The 13,067-nt window shown below is 42.8% G+C and overlaps 2 protein-coding genes across 9 annotated transcripts in view; one reads left to right on the top strand and one right to left on the bottom strand.

The window, feature by feature from the left end:
• The window catches only part of Upf2 (UPF2 regulator of nonsense mediated mRNA decay), a 99,053-nt gene extending 90,425 nt beyond the window's left edge, over positions 1-8,628 (bottom strand). For 2 of the 5 annotated variants that reach the window (XM_031359513.1, XM_031359517.1), the window contains exons 1-2: positions 8,137-8,264; positions 1,863-2,242 (exon numbers count right to left, since the gene is read on the bottom strand). In XM_031359513.1, coding sequence (XP_031215373.1) covers positions 1,863-2,224 — 362 coding nt within the window. In that variant the 5' untranslated portion in view covers positions 2,225-2,242; positions 8,137-8,264. Of the gene's footprint in view, positions 1-1,862; positions 2,243-5,353; positions 5,427-8,136; positions 8,265-8,295; positions 8,388-8,446 lie in introns of those variants that run through there. The other 3 variants (XM_031359516.1, XM_031359515.1, XM_031359514.1) reach the window with 3 other exon arrangements.
• Positions 5,463-13,067, top strand: part of Dhtkd1 (dehydrogenase E1 and transketolase domain containing 1) — an 89,062-nt gene continuing 81,457 nt past the window's right edge. For 3 of the 4 annotated variants that reach the window (XM_031359520.1, XM_031359518.1, XM_031359519.1), the window contains exon 1: positions 5,465-5,602. The gene's annotated coding sequence lies outside the window, so the exon portion shown is untranslated. Of the gene's footprint in view, positions 5,603-13,067 lie in introns of all 4 variants that reach the window. The other variant, XM_031359521.1, reaches the window with a different exon arrangement.

Raw genomic sequence — 13,067 nt, 5'->3', positions numbered from 1 at the left:
ATTATGCAAATCAATTTCACCCTGTACTTAAAATATTTTAAAGTATAAAGATCTTATGGGCAAATAAAATATAAAATCCCTATGCGCTTTAAAACATTCTAGAAAAGGACTTGGGGATATAGTTCATGGCACAATGCTTGCCTTTCAAGCTCTAAGGCTTTGGGTTCAAGTCTAATGGCCAACTCCACTGATATATATATTATGTATGTGTATAATATATATATATATATATATATATATATATATATATATATATTAGAAAAGTAGGTAATTATTGAATAGGGCAGATAAGGGATGTGGGGCAAGACTGGTTTATTAGTACATTTTATCTTCATAAATATTTGAAGTGGGGCTAGAGAGATGATTCAGCAGTTAAGAGCACTGGCGCCGTTCCAGAGGACCTGGGATCAGTGTCCAGCACTTCTTGGTGGCTGATAACCACCCATAACTGGTTCCAGGGACTCCAACACCATCTGCTGGCCTCAGCCAGCACTGCATGAGTGTGCTGTATAGACACACATGCAGGCAGAACACTTCTACACACAAATAATAAAGTTAATAAAAATCTCCAAAAACAAAAACACAAGAATTAGTTGTGTTCAGTTATTTTAAAACACTTTGAAGCCAGGTGTGTACAGTGCATGCCTTTAAGCCAAGCACTTGGAGACAGAGGCAGACACGTCTCTATGTTAGAGTCCAGTCTGGTCTACAGTGAATTCCAGGACAGCCAGAGCTACATATACAGTGAGACCCTGTCTCAAGACAAACAACAAACAACTTTGAAGGGGCAAAGGAAGTTCTGTGAAACCAAGTATGTTTCTGAATTAAAATTTTAGTAGAAGGATACACACATACTACGTAAGTCCAACAGCTGGGTCTGACCCCTAAAGCCCAAAGCGGAAGGAGAAAATCAACTCCTGATCATTCTCCTCTGGCCTCTATGCAAGTGGGCATGAAAATGCACATGTGCTGGGCAGTGGTGGCGCACACCTTTAATCCCAGCGCTTGGGAGGCAGAGGCAGATGGATTTCTGAGTTCCAGGCCAGCCTGATCTACAGTGTGAGTTCCAGGACAGCCAGGACTACACAGAGAAACCCTGTCTCGAAAAACCAGAAAAAAAAAAAAAGTGCACATGCACACATGCAATTTAAAAAAAAAAAAATTTCTAAATTTTGAAAGAAAAAAAGAATCAAGAAAGTCTGAAGAATCATGGGTGTGAATGTTCTAAAATTCCCTTCCAGACCTCTCTTCCTTATTCTCTCTTCTAGGGAGAGACTGGGACTGGAGAAATGTCTCAATGGTTCAGAAAACTTTCCATTCTTCCAGAGGACTCATGTTGGTTCCTAGGACCCACATCAGAGGACTCACAACTACCTATAACTACAGCTCCAGGGAATCTGATGCTCTCTTCAGGCCTACTGGGTTGCCTGTGTGCGCGTGCCCTCGGCGCGACACACACACACACACACACACACACACACACACACACACACACACACACACACACACAGAGGAGAGATGGAGTTTTGTAATGTTTAGTTCCTCAGTAAATTTCAGTTGAAGGGCACTGGCCTAGCATGCAGAAGGGTCTAGGTTTACTCCCTCCACTGAGGTGCGAGAGAGAAGCTTCATGAAAAAGGTTTGACACACACACACTCAGGTCACCCTAGATCTCATAAAATACTAAAGATTGCAATATTTAAGCACCTCACGTATGCCCCTGGTCAGGGAAACCAAGGTGACACGCTGATATCCTCCCAGACCTCACGGCTGCAGGCAGCCTGTCATCTGAAATAGTCACTTCCCCACTGCATCCTTAGGCGTCCACTCTCACTCTTTCACCCCCAACCTGGGTTTCTTACTTCAGCTGAGCAGCAGCTTCTTCCTGCTGCCGCTTGGCCTGCTCCTCCTGCTTTTTCCTCTCTTCCTCTTCCTGTTTCTTCTTTTCCTCCTCTTCCTTCTTCTTTAACTCTTCCTCTGCCTTCACCTTCTCTTCCTCTTTTTTCTTTCGTTCCTTGTCTTCCTTTTTTCTCTTATCTTCTTCCAGTTTCTTCTTTTTCTCTTCTGGGACCTTACTGACCTCCTTCTTGGCAGTGATCTTGAGATCGTCCTTTGGTTTCTCCTTGCTGCTCACTGGCCGCCTCTCACTGCAGTCTTTTTCCTTGTTGTTTAGTAAAGATTCTTTTTCTTCCATACTTGCTGACTTTTTACGCTCAGCTGGCATTATGTGACCCAGGACAACCTGTAAAAGTAAAAGAATGTCAGTACTGTGGGCAGAGTAGCTTTTATTTAACAACATGGCATTATTTTTTAAACAAAACATATTAATGAAGCTTGGCAACCATGAAAATTTAAAATGCTATGAAGTAGTAGAAATAATGCCTTAGAAGCTGGGAATGTATTGGTGGTAAAGTGCTTGCGGAGCACGCACAGTACTCAATCCCCAGCACCATTACAAAAACTGATCACAATCCACCACCATTACAAAAATTGATCACAATCCACCCTTTATTATTATTAGTTACTTCTACATCTAAGATTGTTGTGTGTTCTTTTGTTTTTATTCTTTAGTTAAGGGAACACTTAAGCATAAAATGTTATGCATCATGGTACATGCCTTTATCCTGGCACTTAGGAGACAGAAGCACGTGGACCTCTATGAGCTCCAGGACAGCCAGGGCTTGAGAAACCCTGTCTCAAAAAATAAACAAAAAGCCGGGCGGTGGTGGCGCACGCACACCTTTAATCCCAGCACTTGGGAGGCAGAGGCAGGCAGATTTCTGAGTTCGAGGCCAGCCTGGTCTACAGAGTGAGTTCCAGGACAGCCAGGGATACACAGAGAAACCCTGTCTCAAAACACCAAAAGTAAAACTAAAAATAAAAAAAGTGGTAGTACAGCATTTAGAACTTCTAGACACATATCATGAGCTCCAACCATGATTAACTTCAAAACAACAGTTCACCACTGTAACTGGAAACATCGTGAGTTTTAACCCAAACTTTTTACATGTGTTGAGAGCAATGCTCGGCAGGCCAAGGTAGGAATTGCCATGAGTTAAGGTCAGCTTTGGCTTATAGTGAGTTGCACACCAGCTTATCTATACATTTAAATCCTAACTTAAAAAAAATTGGTGGGCAAGGTGGCTCAGTAGGTAAAGATGCTTGTGTCAATTCTGACCACCCTAGGAACCCACATGGTGGATGGAATGAGAGAACCAATTCCTACAAGTTGTCATCTGACCTCCAAATGCACTAAATAAGTAAATTTTTTAAAAACGTTTTTAAAGGAATAAGAAACTGAACATTCAGGATGCAGCTCAGTGGACAAGTGCTTAGCATGTTTTAGGCCCTGAATTCAATTCTCTGCACTGTGAATACAGCAAATAGGTCTGACTCTCATTCTGTGACCATAGTTCAGTGAGAGAATGCTATCTAACATGAGGTAAGCCCAATTCTCAGCAACTCCAAAATGAGAAAAGAGACAGATCTTGGTTTACTATTTTATGCAATATTCATGAAACATATTTACACAAGAGAATAGTTACAAAGCAAAAACTCTTGCTTCTTACTAATCAATGAACAGAGACTAGAACAGTCATAAATTTTATCCCATTACTATAATCTTATCAAACCTTTAAAAACTTACGCACTTGGGAGGCAGAGGCAGGTGGATTTCTGAGTTCGAGGCCAGCCTGGTCTACAGAGTGAGCTCTAGAACAGCCAGGGCTACATGGAGAAACCCTGTCTAGAAAACAAAACAAAACAAAAAATAAATAAAAACTTTCTCAAATTAGAGCAGGCCTTCAGTCTCATTAATACAAGTTTCTAAACCTCAGCACTATTATCAATTTTGAGCAAGTCTGGTGGGTTTTTGTCTTTTTTTTTTTCTTGGTTTTTTGAGACAGGGTTTCTCTGTGTAGTCCTGGCTGACCTGGAACTCACTCTGTAGACCAGGCTGGCCTCGAACTCGGAATCCACCTGCCTCTGCCTCCCAAGTGCTGGGATCAAAGGCGTGCGTCACCACTGCTCGGCTTGGTTTTGTTTGTTTAGCAGTGCTAGAAATGAAAGTCAGGCTTTTTGCCCACAAGGTAAGTAGGCACTCTACCACTGAGCTATACCCTCAGCCTGTAAGACATTTCACTCTTTGTGGAACCAACAGGTTGTCCTGTATACCTGAAGCAGCTAAGCACCTCTGTGCCTCCCGTGTAGTGAATGACAACCAGCTACTCCAGACAGTAATAAACGCTTCTGAGGAACACAAGTATTGCTGGCTGGAAAACTACTGCACTGAGCCACTTAAACATGAGTTCAACTTAAATCAAACCTGTAATTCAGCTGCTCAGGACCATCATACATCAAATGTTCAATTCCCCTCGACCAATATCTTCCAAGCAAGGCAGTACAGATACCAAACATTTCCACCAGCACAGAAAGTTCTGTTTGGACAGCTCTAAACAAACACATCTTTAATTGGAAACTACAAATACTGAAAGAAAAAAACCTGTATATCTCACCAAAATGTAGAACTTCTCAAAAACATATTTCTCTAGCTAGAGCTAGTTATCTCATATAATTTTTCAGGCAATACTTTTATGTTTTAACTTCTAAATTATCTGCAAGTTACATACAAGAAAATTCACAATATTATTACAAAGTATAAAAGTATTTAAACTTGTTGGGGTCAGTAAAAGTTAAAGATAAGGCGGGCGGTGGTGGCGCATGCCTTTAATCCCAGCACTTGGGAGGCAGAGACAGCATTTAAACTATAGCAAGAAATCCCAAGTTAATATCTAAAGCCTTTGCAACAATAAAGTATAAGGAATTTTTTTCTTTTTTTTTCTTTCTTTCTTTCTTTTTTTTTTTTTTTTTTTTTTTTTTTTTTTTTTTTGGTTTTTTGAGGCAGGGTTTCTCTGTGTAGCTTTGGCTGTCCTAGAACTCACTTTGTAGACTAGGCCTTGAACTCAGAAATCCACCTGCCTCTGCCTCCCAAGTGCTGGGATTAAAGGTGTGCGTGCGCCACCACCGCCCGGCAATAAGGAACTTATTAGAGTTAAATATTATCAGAAAGACAACCTAGAGCAGGAGAATTCTGAAGGTACACGGGTAGCCTAGTAGTCAGTCTTCACCTCCCTTCAGCCTCCCCTTTTCTCATTTACCTTCTTTTTCCCAGTATATACCCACCTTTAATGTGAAAATACCATACTCTAAAACAAACCTTCGAATAGTATAATACCAGCATCTAGTCACAGGAACCATACTAAACATTTTATGTACATTATCTCATTTAATACTAAAATTTTTATGAGGTGGGTATTGTTTTCCCTATTTATAAATGAGTAAACTGAGACTTAACCAAGTAACTTGACCAAGGTCTCCACAGCTGGTGATAGAACTGGAATGTGAATTCACAGTCTTAACCAAAGTTAAGAACCCTGAGAGTACCAAACTGTGAGATGGAAGACTTGATCACAGACACCTGACTATGACAAATCATAGAATTATGAATCTCACAGGGGGCTCTATAATGGCTGAGCACTTGCTGCATAATGTTAACTTACCGGCACACTCTGGCTGAACATACGGAGATGACGTAATGTTTAAGGTAACAACACAATCTTATTTAAGGGTATTAATCATTATATACAACAAAATTTTATGGAATTTGAATTTTGTGATTTGAAGTATCAACAAGATATTTCAAGATTACAAGAACATACGATTCTCAGACAACAAAAACGACATCAGAATTTATAACTAAAGTGTTCCTTACAAGTTAAATTTAAAATTCTTCCATATCCATAGATTCAACAAACTCACTCTTTATCTGACAAATCCATGTAAGATCATCATTTATAAGCTCAACAGGGTCCCAAACTTTTATGACTCACCAATATTCATTTATTTAGCAAATGTAAATAACTACCACACTAATAAACAGTGACAGTCAATGACAAGACAAATCCTGCTTCCGAAGATGGTAAAACAGATTCCCAAAAAGGTCTTGGTGTCAGAACCAAATTCCAGCTAACAAACTTATAACAAAAAGAACTGGCAACAATGCCACTTGAGCAAACAGGTGTTCAAGTCAGCCTGAAGTCTATACCCCAGCCTTGTACCTTACTAGCTGTGGAAATCAGGCAATTTAACTTCTCTGTTTAATTCTAGTTATTTGCCAATAAAATGGAGCTGTTGTTATACATCTTAAAGAGTTACTAACCTACAGCACAGTAGCCACCATAAAGAAAGACAGTAAATGACAGTTCTCTTTCAGGGCTGGCCATTACAAGATGAGAGATCTTTAGGATTAAAAAGTTATGGGGCTCTACCCACTCCAAGCTTTTAGGTTTACACTGACTGTTGAAGGCAGTGCAAGTTGCCCAAGATTACCCAAGTGCTTCAGTCACTACGCAGTGCTCATTTCCACTGCGTTCACGCTCACAGGATTTTGTAAACCAAGTACACTAGAAAACAAACAGGAATCCAATGATGCATATTTGCATCCTGTCAATTTAAATTTAATAAATTAAATCTAATAAAAGCACTAGATTCTTATTTAATAACAGCTAAATAATTCACCTAAAGTGTTTCCAAATTTCCCATGTAATATTATATTAAAATAACAAATAATAAAAGTTAGTGGTCTTGAAATTGAAATAGGATTAACTTTTACAAACTACTCTGCTAAATACAATTATACTCAGACAGCCCTTAAAAGTAAAGTATGATTGAAAACCACCTTTCTAGCTCCTAAAATACCACCCAGGGCACTTGGTCTGTATTATTTTGTTTGCCTTTCTAAATGCATTCTAAACTTCCAAAAGAAAGTAAAAACTGTTTTACTAGTAAGACAGATTCTAATGAAGTGTCCTGGAGAAAGGACAGAGAAGAGAGGTGTTTCCCTCATACATCTATAAGTTTGCTAAGTACCATATGGTCTATGTATGAAATCACAATCAGACTGCTCTGAAAATACTACAGAGGAAGAGAATGCTGGGCTACCTTTCAAGTCTGTGTTTTTAACTTAAAATGTTCTAAAGGTACAACAGCACAGAGGTATCTTCCAGTTTCTGAGTTTATATTTTACAAAGTCCATATATATATATATATATATATATATATATATATATATATATATATACACACATATATATATATATATGAGACTCAAATTTTTCAGAAATTTCACCACCGCTCAAAAATGGCTTTTTCTGATGATTTGTACGACTTTTTATGAACACCTAAAAACTATGACAAATGAGAAGGGTCAGTAACAGTCTTACTTTTATCTAATGTGTCAAACGGTACATTTAAGTTCTTCTAAGAGCAAGGCTATTCACTACTACGGGTACCCCCAAATTTTTAAGCAGCCTCTGCGTGGCTTCACCAGCTCAAACACTGAGTGATCACCTCTTTAGTTCAACAGTACTTGTAAGGGAAGTAAGCCTTGAGGAAGAGTCGAAGACTCAACCAGTCTACCTGGTTAAAAAGGAAGTAAACCCCAACAGCCCCATTCCCACCCTCCGCAGGTCCACTCCAAGCCCCTTCCCCGGCACACGCATCGCCCGCAAATCTCCCACAAGCCCCCGCTGTGGTGCAGGGTCCCACCGTGGACATACTTCCCGTCCACAACTCCTATTCCGTGGGGACATCCAAACCCCAACCCTAACTTCTCAGCCCACACTCCCTCAGCCCCGAAGCCTCTCGAGCCCATCTCACGACTCTACACCTTCCCCGCTTCCTCGTCCACACTTCCCTCCGGACTCCCGAGCTCGCCCCAGCCTCTCCACGCACTCTTCCACGCCCCCGAACACCTTCCCCCTCCACGGCAGGCTCCCCCGCCTCCAGCCCCGAGGCTGGGCCCAGGCATATGGGGCAGACACCTCTTCTGTCGCCCCTCACGCCAAGCCCGGCCCGGCCGAGAGATCCCCACCACACTGAGCAGACCCTCCGGGGAGAGGGGTCTGAGGAGAACGACGTCCGACCCGCTCGTCCCTCCACTGCTCGCCGCCCCCGGAGAGCCGGAGTGCGGAGTCGCCTCTCGGGTCCCTCCGGGAGTAGGAGTCCAGGCCGGTCCCCCTCCGCGCCAGCTCTTCCCTATCGTTGGCGCGGAGGGGAAGGAGGATCCCCGGGACTCACCTAGTGCCTGTTGTCAACATTAGCCCCGGGTTTCCCAGCACCAACTCCAGCGCTCGGGCTCTCCCCTCCCCTCCCCCCACCTCTCTCGCAGCCGAGGGCCCGCCTTCCCTCGGCTCCCCCTCCTCCCTCCGCCCGTCGGCCCTCCCGCCCGCCACTCACCAACGCGGCCGGGCTGCTGGGGGGCGGGGCGGAGGGAAGGGGGAAAAGGAAAAGGCTGCCCGCACTACTGCCTAATCCAAATTGACCTTCGTCGCCGGTCCTCGCTAGGTGTTCGGTCCCTCATTTTGGTTCTGAAGAGATAAATATATACCTAATCTCAAGGATGTGCTTCCACTCCGGTTATTCGTTGAAATTCTCCTATCTATAATTTTTTTTATACAGGCAATCGCTAGAACAACCGCTTCCAGCACCTCCAATCAGGGCCCCAGCAGAGGGGAGGAGCGTTCCAAGGACCGGAGGCGGGAAGTGGATTGGTCGTCAGGAAAGGGGAAGCGCCTGAATTGGAGATGCGCAGGCGCAAGCAATTCACGGCTGGGTGGGGAGCGGGAGTGAGGCGGGGCGGAACTCCAAAGAGGCGTAGAAGAGTGGTGGGATAGTAGAATTACGGGGCGCTGTCGAGGTCAAGATTGGTCACTTGGTTCTCAGAAGGGTTGCCTGATGCGAACGTGAGGAAGGGGTTCAAGGAGACAAAGTTTGATTGGACTAATACCGAAAGGTGAAGATTTAAGAAATTGAAAACTGGAGGAGCTAAAGAACATGGCTGTTGAGGAAGGTAGAGGTTGCTTCGGAGTAGTTCTAGACAGGTGGGGGAATTTCCAGAACCCGTTTAAGGTGTTGAACCTGAAAAACAGCTACAATAAAGAGCAATCAAGGCTTTTCTCATGTGGAAAATATAGAAAGTCCTCTATTGTAAGTATTTTAACTTTCACAGTGGCATGAAATCGCCCTACCCCCCCCCCTTATATTAAAGGAATGGGGATACGAACTTGAACCAAATTGATTTTGAAGTGCTTTATCAGCTACTCAACCTGTGTTTCCAAGTGATATAATGTGCGTCTGACCTCCGATTCGTGTTCAAATCGTGGTCTGCTTGGATATGCATATGGTTCCACTCTGGCTGGCCCGTAGCCAAAGGAACAAAGGTGCAAAACAAGTCTGGATTCATCAGTGTTCAAGCCTGTACAATGATCTGCTACCAACCTTAATGCTTAAGATGTCTTTGCCCCCTTTGTCTGTTTGCTTTCTCCCACTTCATTATTAGCAAGTAAAGGAGGATTGCTACAAGTTAGAGGCCAGCCAAGCACACGGTAAAATCCTTTCTCAAAACAAAAAGAGTATTTCCTGGGCCTGGGGAATATAGTTTGCAGCATTGCCTTATCTTGCATGAAGCCCTGGGCTGTAACTCAGGACCCCATTTAAAAAATGAGAAAATATGGGGGCTGGAGAGATGGCTCAAGAGTTAGAATTACTTGCTGCTCCTGCAGATAGTTGGTTCAGTTCCCAACACCCACATGGTAGCTCACAACCAACCAACTGTATAACTCCAGACCTAGGGGCTCTGTTACCCTCTACTGGCATCTGCAGTGCACATGTATACATCCAGACACACACAGTTTTCTTTTAACTCTTAAAAAAGGAAAAAAAGAAAAAAAAGAAAGAGAGATTTACCCAAGTATTGATGAACAAGTTCTCATCCTAAACAAGTCAACCCTTGTCTTGTTAACCAGGTGTTATTAGAAAATCTTGTAATCACAGGGATCAAAAAAAGAGGAGGAGCTAAGGATCAGCTCAATAGTAGAGCATTTGCTTAGCATGCAAACAAACCTGGGTTTGCTCCCCAGCACTAAATCGTAATATGCTTAGTACATTAAACACCAAACCTACAATTGAACAATTGAAACATGGGGAGGAACTCTGCCCAAGAGATGAAAGTTTAATCATCAACTTAAACATTACAGGTGCTGCTCCATTTATAACAGGCTTGCATCTTCTTTATACCTATTTTAAATTCAACCCAAAGTGAAATTTGGACCCTTAACCTACTAAATATCCTAGCAGCACAGTATGCTTAGAGTATTAGCTGTTATCTCTCATGATAACTGGGGTCATACAGGCCAAAGTTTGCTATCACAAGGCAAAAAAAAATCAAAAATTTCAAACTCAAGTTTACTTTTGCCGGGCAGTGTTGGCGCATGCCTTTAATCCTAGCACTTGAGAGGCAGAGGCAGGCGGATTTCTGAGTTTGAGGCCAGCCTGGTCTACAGAATGAGTTCCAGGACAGCCAGGGCTACACAGAGAAACCCTGTCTCAAAATAAAATAAAATAAAATAAAAATAAAAATAATAAAAAATAAAAATAAAGAGAAGTGGTTGGGAATCAGGGATAGAAAGTAATGAATACCCAACTTTGGGACTGTCCAGCTCTGATATCAGTGTCTGTCTGAACTAGGGCCAAGTATGTAACCAAACTTTAGGGCTTTTGGTTGTTTTGTTGTTTTGTTTTCTTTCACAGATTGGATCAAACCCAGAGTCTTAACACATGCTAGGAGAGGATTCTACACTGAGTATACTCCAGCACAATTTAGTCCTGGGGTGTTGTAAATAGTAAACTGTGGAAATCTAAATAAAACCACTTAGCACCAGCAGATAGTATGTGCCCGATGAGCTGTTGACAAATCATTTTGCAAACAATAAACTCAATCCAAATAGCTTTGCAATTTGAATAATAGTATTGTAGCTTTCCCCTCTTTCACTGTCTTAAACCTGCTTACAGACCAGTGAACCTGAACCCCAAATACTAGGAGTCTGTGCCAAGACAATGAACTTCAAGATGAAGACCGAAATGTAAGGGCAGGGTGGGGAGGAAGGCTTTTCTCTGCTTGATAGTCAGTAATGCCAAGGCCAAGGTTTGTACATGCTCTCAGAATAACAGTCGTGGTACCCTCTGGGGAAGCAAGGAAGGAAGGCAAGGAAGCCATGGGGAAGCAAGGAAGGAAGGCAAGGAAGCCAGTTCTCCTTCTCAGAGTAACAGTCGTGGTACCCTCTGGGGAAACAAGGAAGGAAGGTAAGAAAGCCAGTTCTCCTTCTAGCTGGATTTCTTTTTGTTCATTCTCTCTCTCTCTCTCTCTCTCTCTCTCACACACACACACACACACACACATACACACACACATCTTTGTTTTTGGTTTGTTTGTTTTTGTTTTTTGAGACAGGGTTTTTTTCATGTGTCCTTGGCTGTCCTGGAGCTCACTCTGTAGACCAGGCTGGCTTCAAACTCAGGCATCCTGCCTCTCCTTCTTGAGTGCTAGTATTAAAAGTGTGCACTACTGAGTGGATGCGTCCTGCAGTTCCACTCAGGTCTGTGGGTCTCTTCAGACTGGAGTGAGACAGGACCTGCAAAATGAAACGGGTCGGAGAACAAAGAGACTCGAGGCCAAGTTGAGTCCCAATCAAAGCCTGTTTACTTGGGGGTGTTTTGAGCTTATATAGGCAGGTAAGAACTGAAACCTCCAGAAATAAAATATTTGCATAACATAAACATTGAGAAGTCAGGAAAGAGTCAGGAAGGTGTTACAAGTGAAGGTCACCAAGGCTCGGATGTCTGCGGATGTCCTCAGGCAGTAGGCGTTGCTGCAGGAATAGTTTTATCTCAACGTGAACTTCTCCAGCAACTTCTTTCAGAGATAAGCCAATAGTCTTATCAGTAGGTCTTTCGGCTTAATTCCCTAGGTGAATTAGGAAGCCACCAAAGGCCTGAGGCTGAACTGAGCGTGGGAGGCAACACACTACCATTACCTAGCACTAGCTGAGTTTCTAAGTCCCTGCTGTGGGGTATCTGTGATGAAATAGTCCACACACAATTCAGAACTAAAATTGCCAAAACGGGCTGGAGAGATGGCTCAGCAGAAACCGACTTCTTCCAAAGGTCCTGAGTTCGAATCCCAGAAACCACATGGTGGCTCACAACCACCCATAATGAGATCTGATGCCTTCTTCTGGTTCATCTGAAATCAGCTACAGTGTATCTATGTATAATAATAAGTAGATCTTTGGGCCAGAGCAACCAGGGACTGAGTGAGCAGAGGTCCTAAATTCAATTCCTAACAACCAGATGAAGGCTCACAACCATCTGTACAGCTACAGTGTGTACTCATATACATTAAATAAATAAATAAATAAATCTTTTTTAAAAAATTTCCAAAACAATTGAATACTGGTCCCTCTCCTATTTTATCTTTTCTTATGTGTATATGTAGAACATTTTGGCAAATGTGACAAAGTGATATGTGGTGAGGCCTGGCCTAATGTCAACATATGTACAGAACAGAACTGAATAAAGTGGGTCTCTCAGAAATCCAATTGGCCTTGATGGGAAATGGGTGTTACCCACAGAGATGCATTCCTTGCTGGTTCTGGAATGGAGTGGAAATAAGGCTTGTGATGTGGGGAGACGAAGACACTCTCGATCTGTTCACTTCTGGGCTGGAGATACCAAACTTGAAGGGCTTTCCGTATCATATCTCACCTGCCCAATCCAGGCAGGAGTCCTGCCGCTGGCAGGCTTTCCCTAGGCATTCTTTTCACTACATTTATCTGTTCTATGCCCGCTCAGTACTAAGCCTCCCTGGGTATCTTAATCCTATCTCTAATGGCGAGGCTGGTAATGAAGCCGTAGGGCCTGGATTCTTGTTAACTACAAGACCAACTATACCTTACTGGGTCACTGGTACCATTTCCACATCTTATCAAGGATCTTGTTTGACTGGCTTCTGGGAGCAGCCTACCAGGCCTGCCCCAGTTCCCTCCAGATCTTTCTTGGGTTCTTCACTGCTGTGTTCCCATTATCTTCTGTAGGACCTAAATGTAGCTGTGGGAAGCCCTGCTGTGCTCTCGGAGATTCTCAAACCGAAACTACAAGTTGACAGCTAGTCT

Source organism: Mastomys coucha, unplaced genomic scaffold (genome assembly GCF_008632895.1).
Source record: "Mastomys coucha isolate ucsf_1 unplaced genomic scaffold, UCSF_Mcou_1 pScaffold7, whole genome shotgun sequence".
Lineage (NCBI taxonomy): Eukaryota > Metazoa > Chordata > Mammalia > Rodentia > Muridae > Mastomys > Mastomys coucha.
Note: the sequence above shows the minus strand (reverse complement) of the source record. Positions and strands in the feature narration are given on the sequence as shown.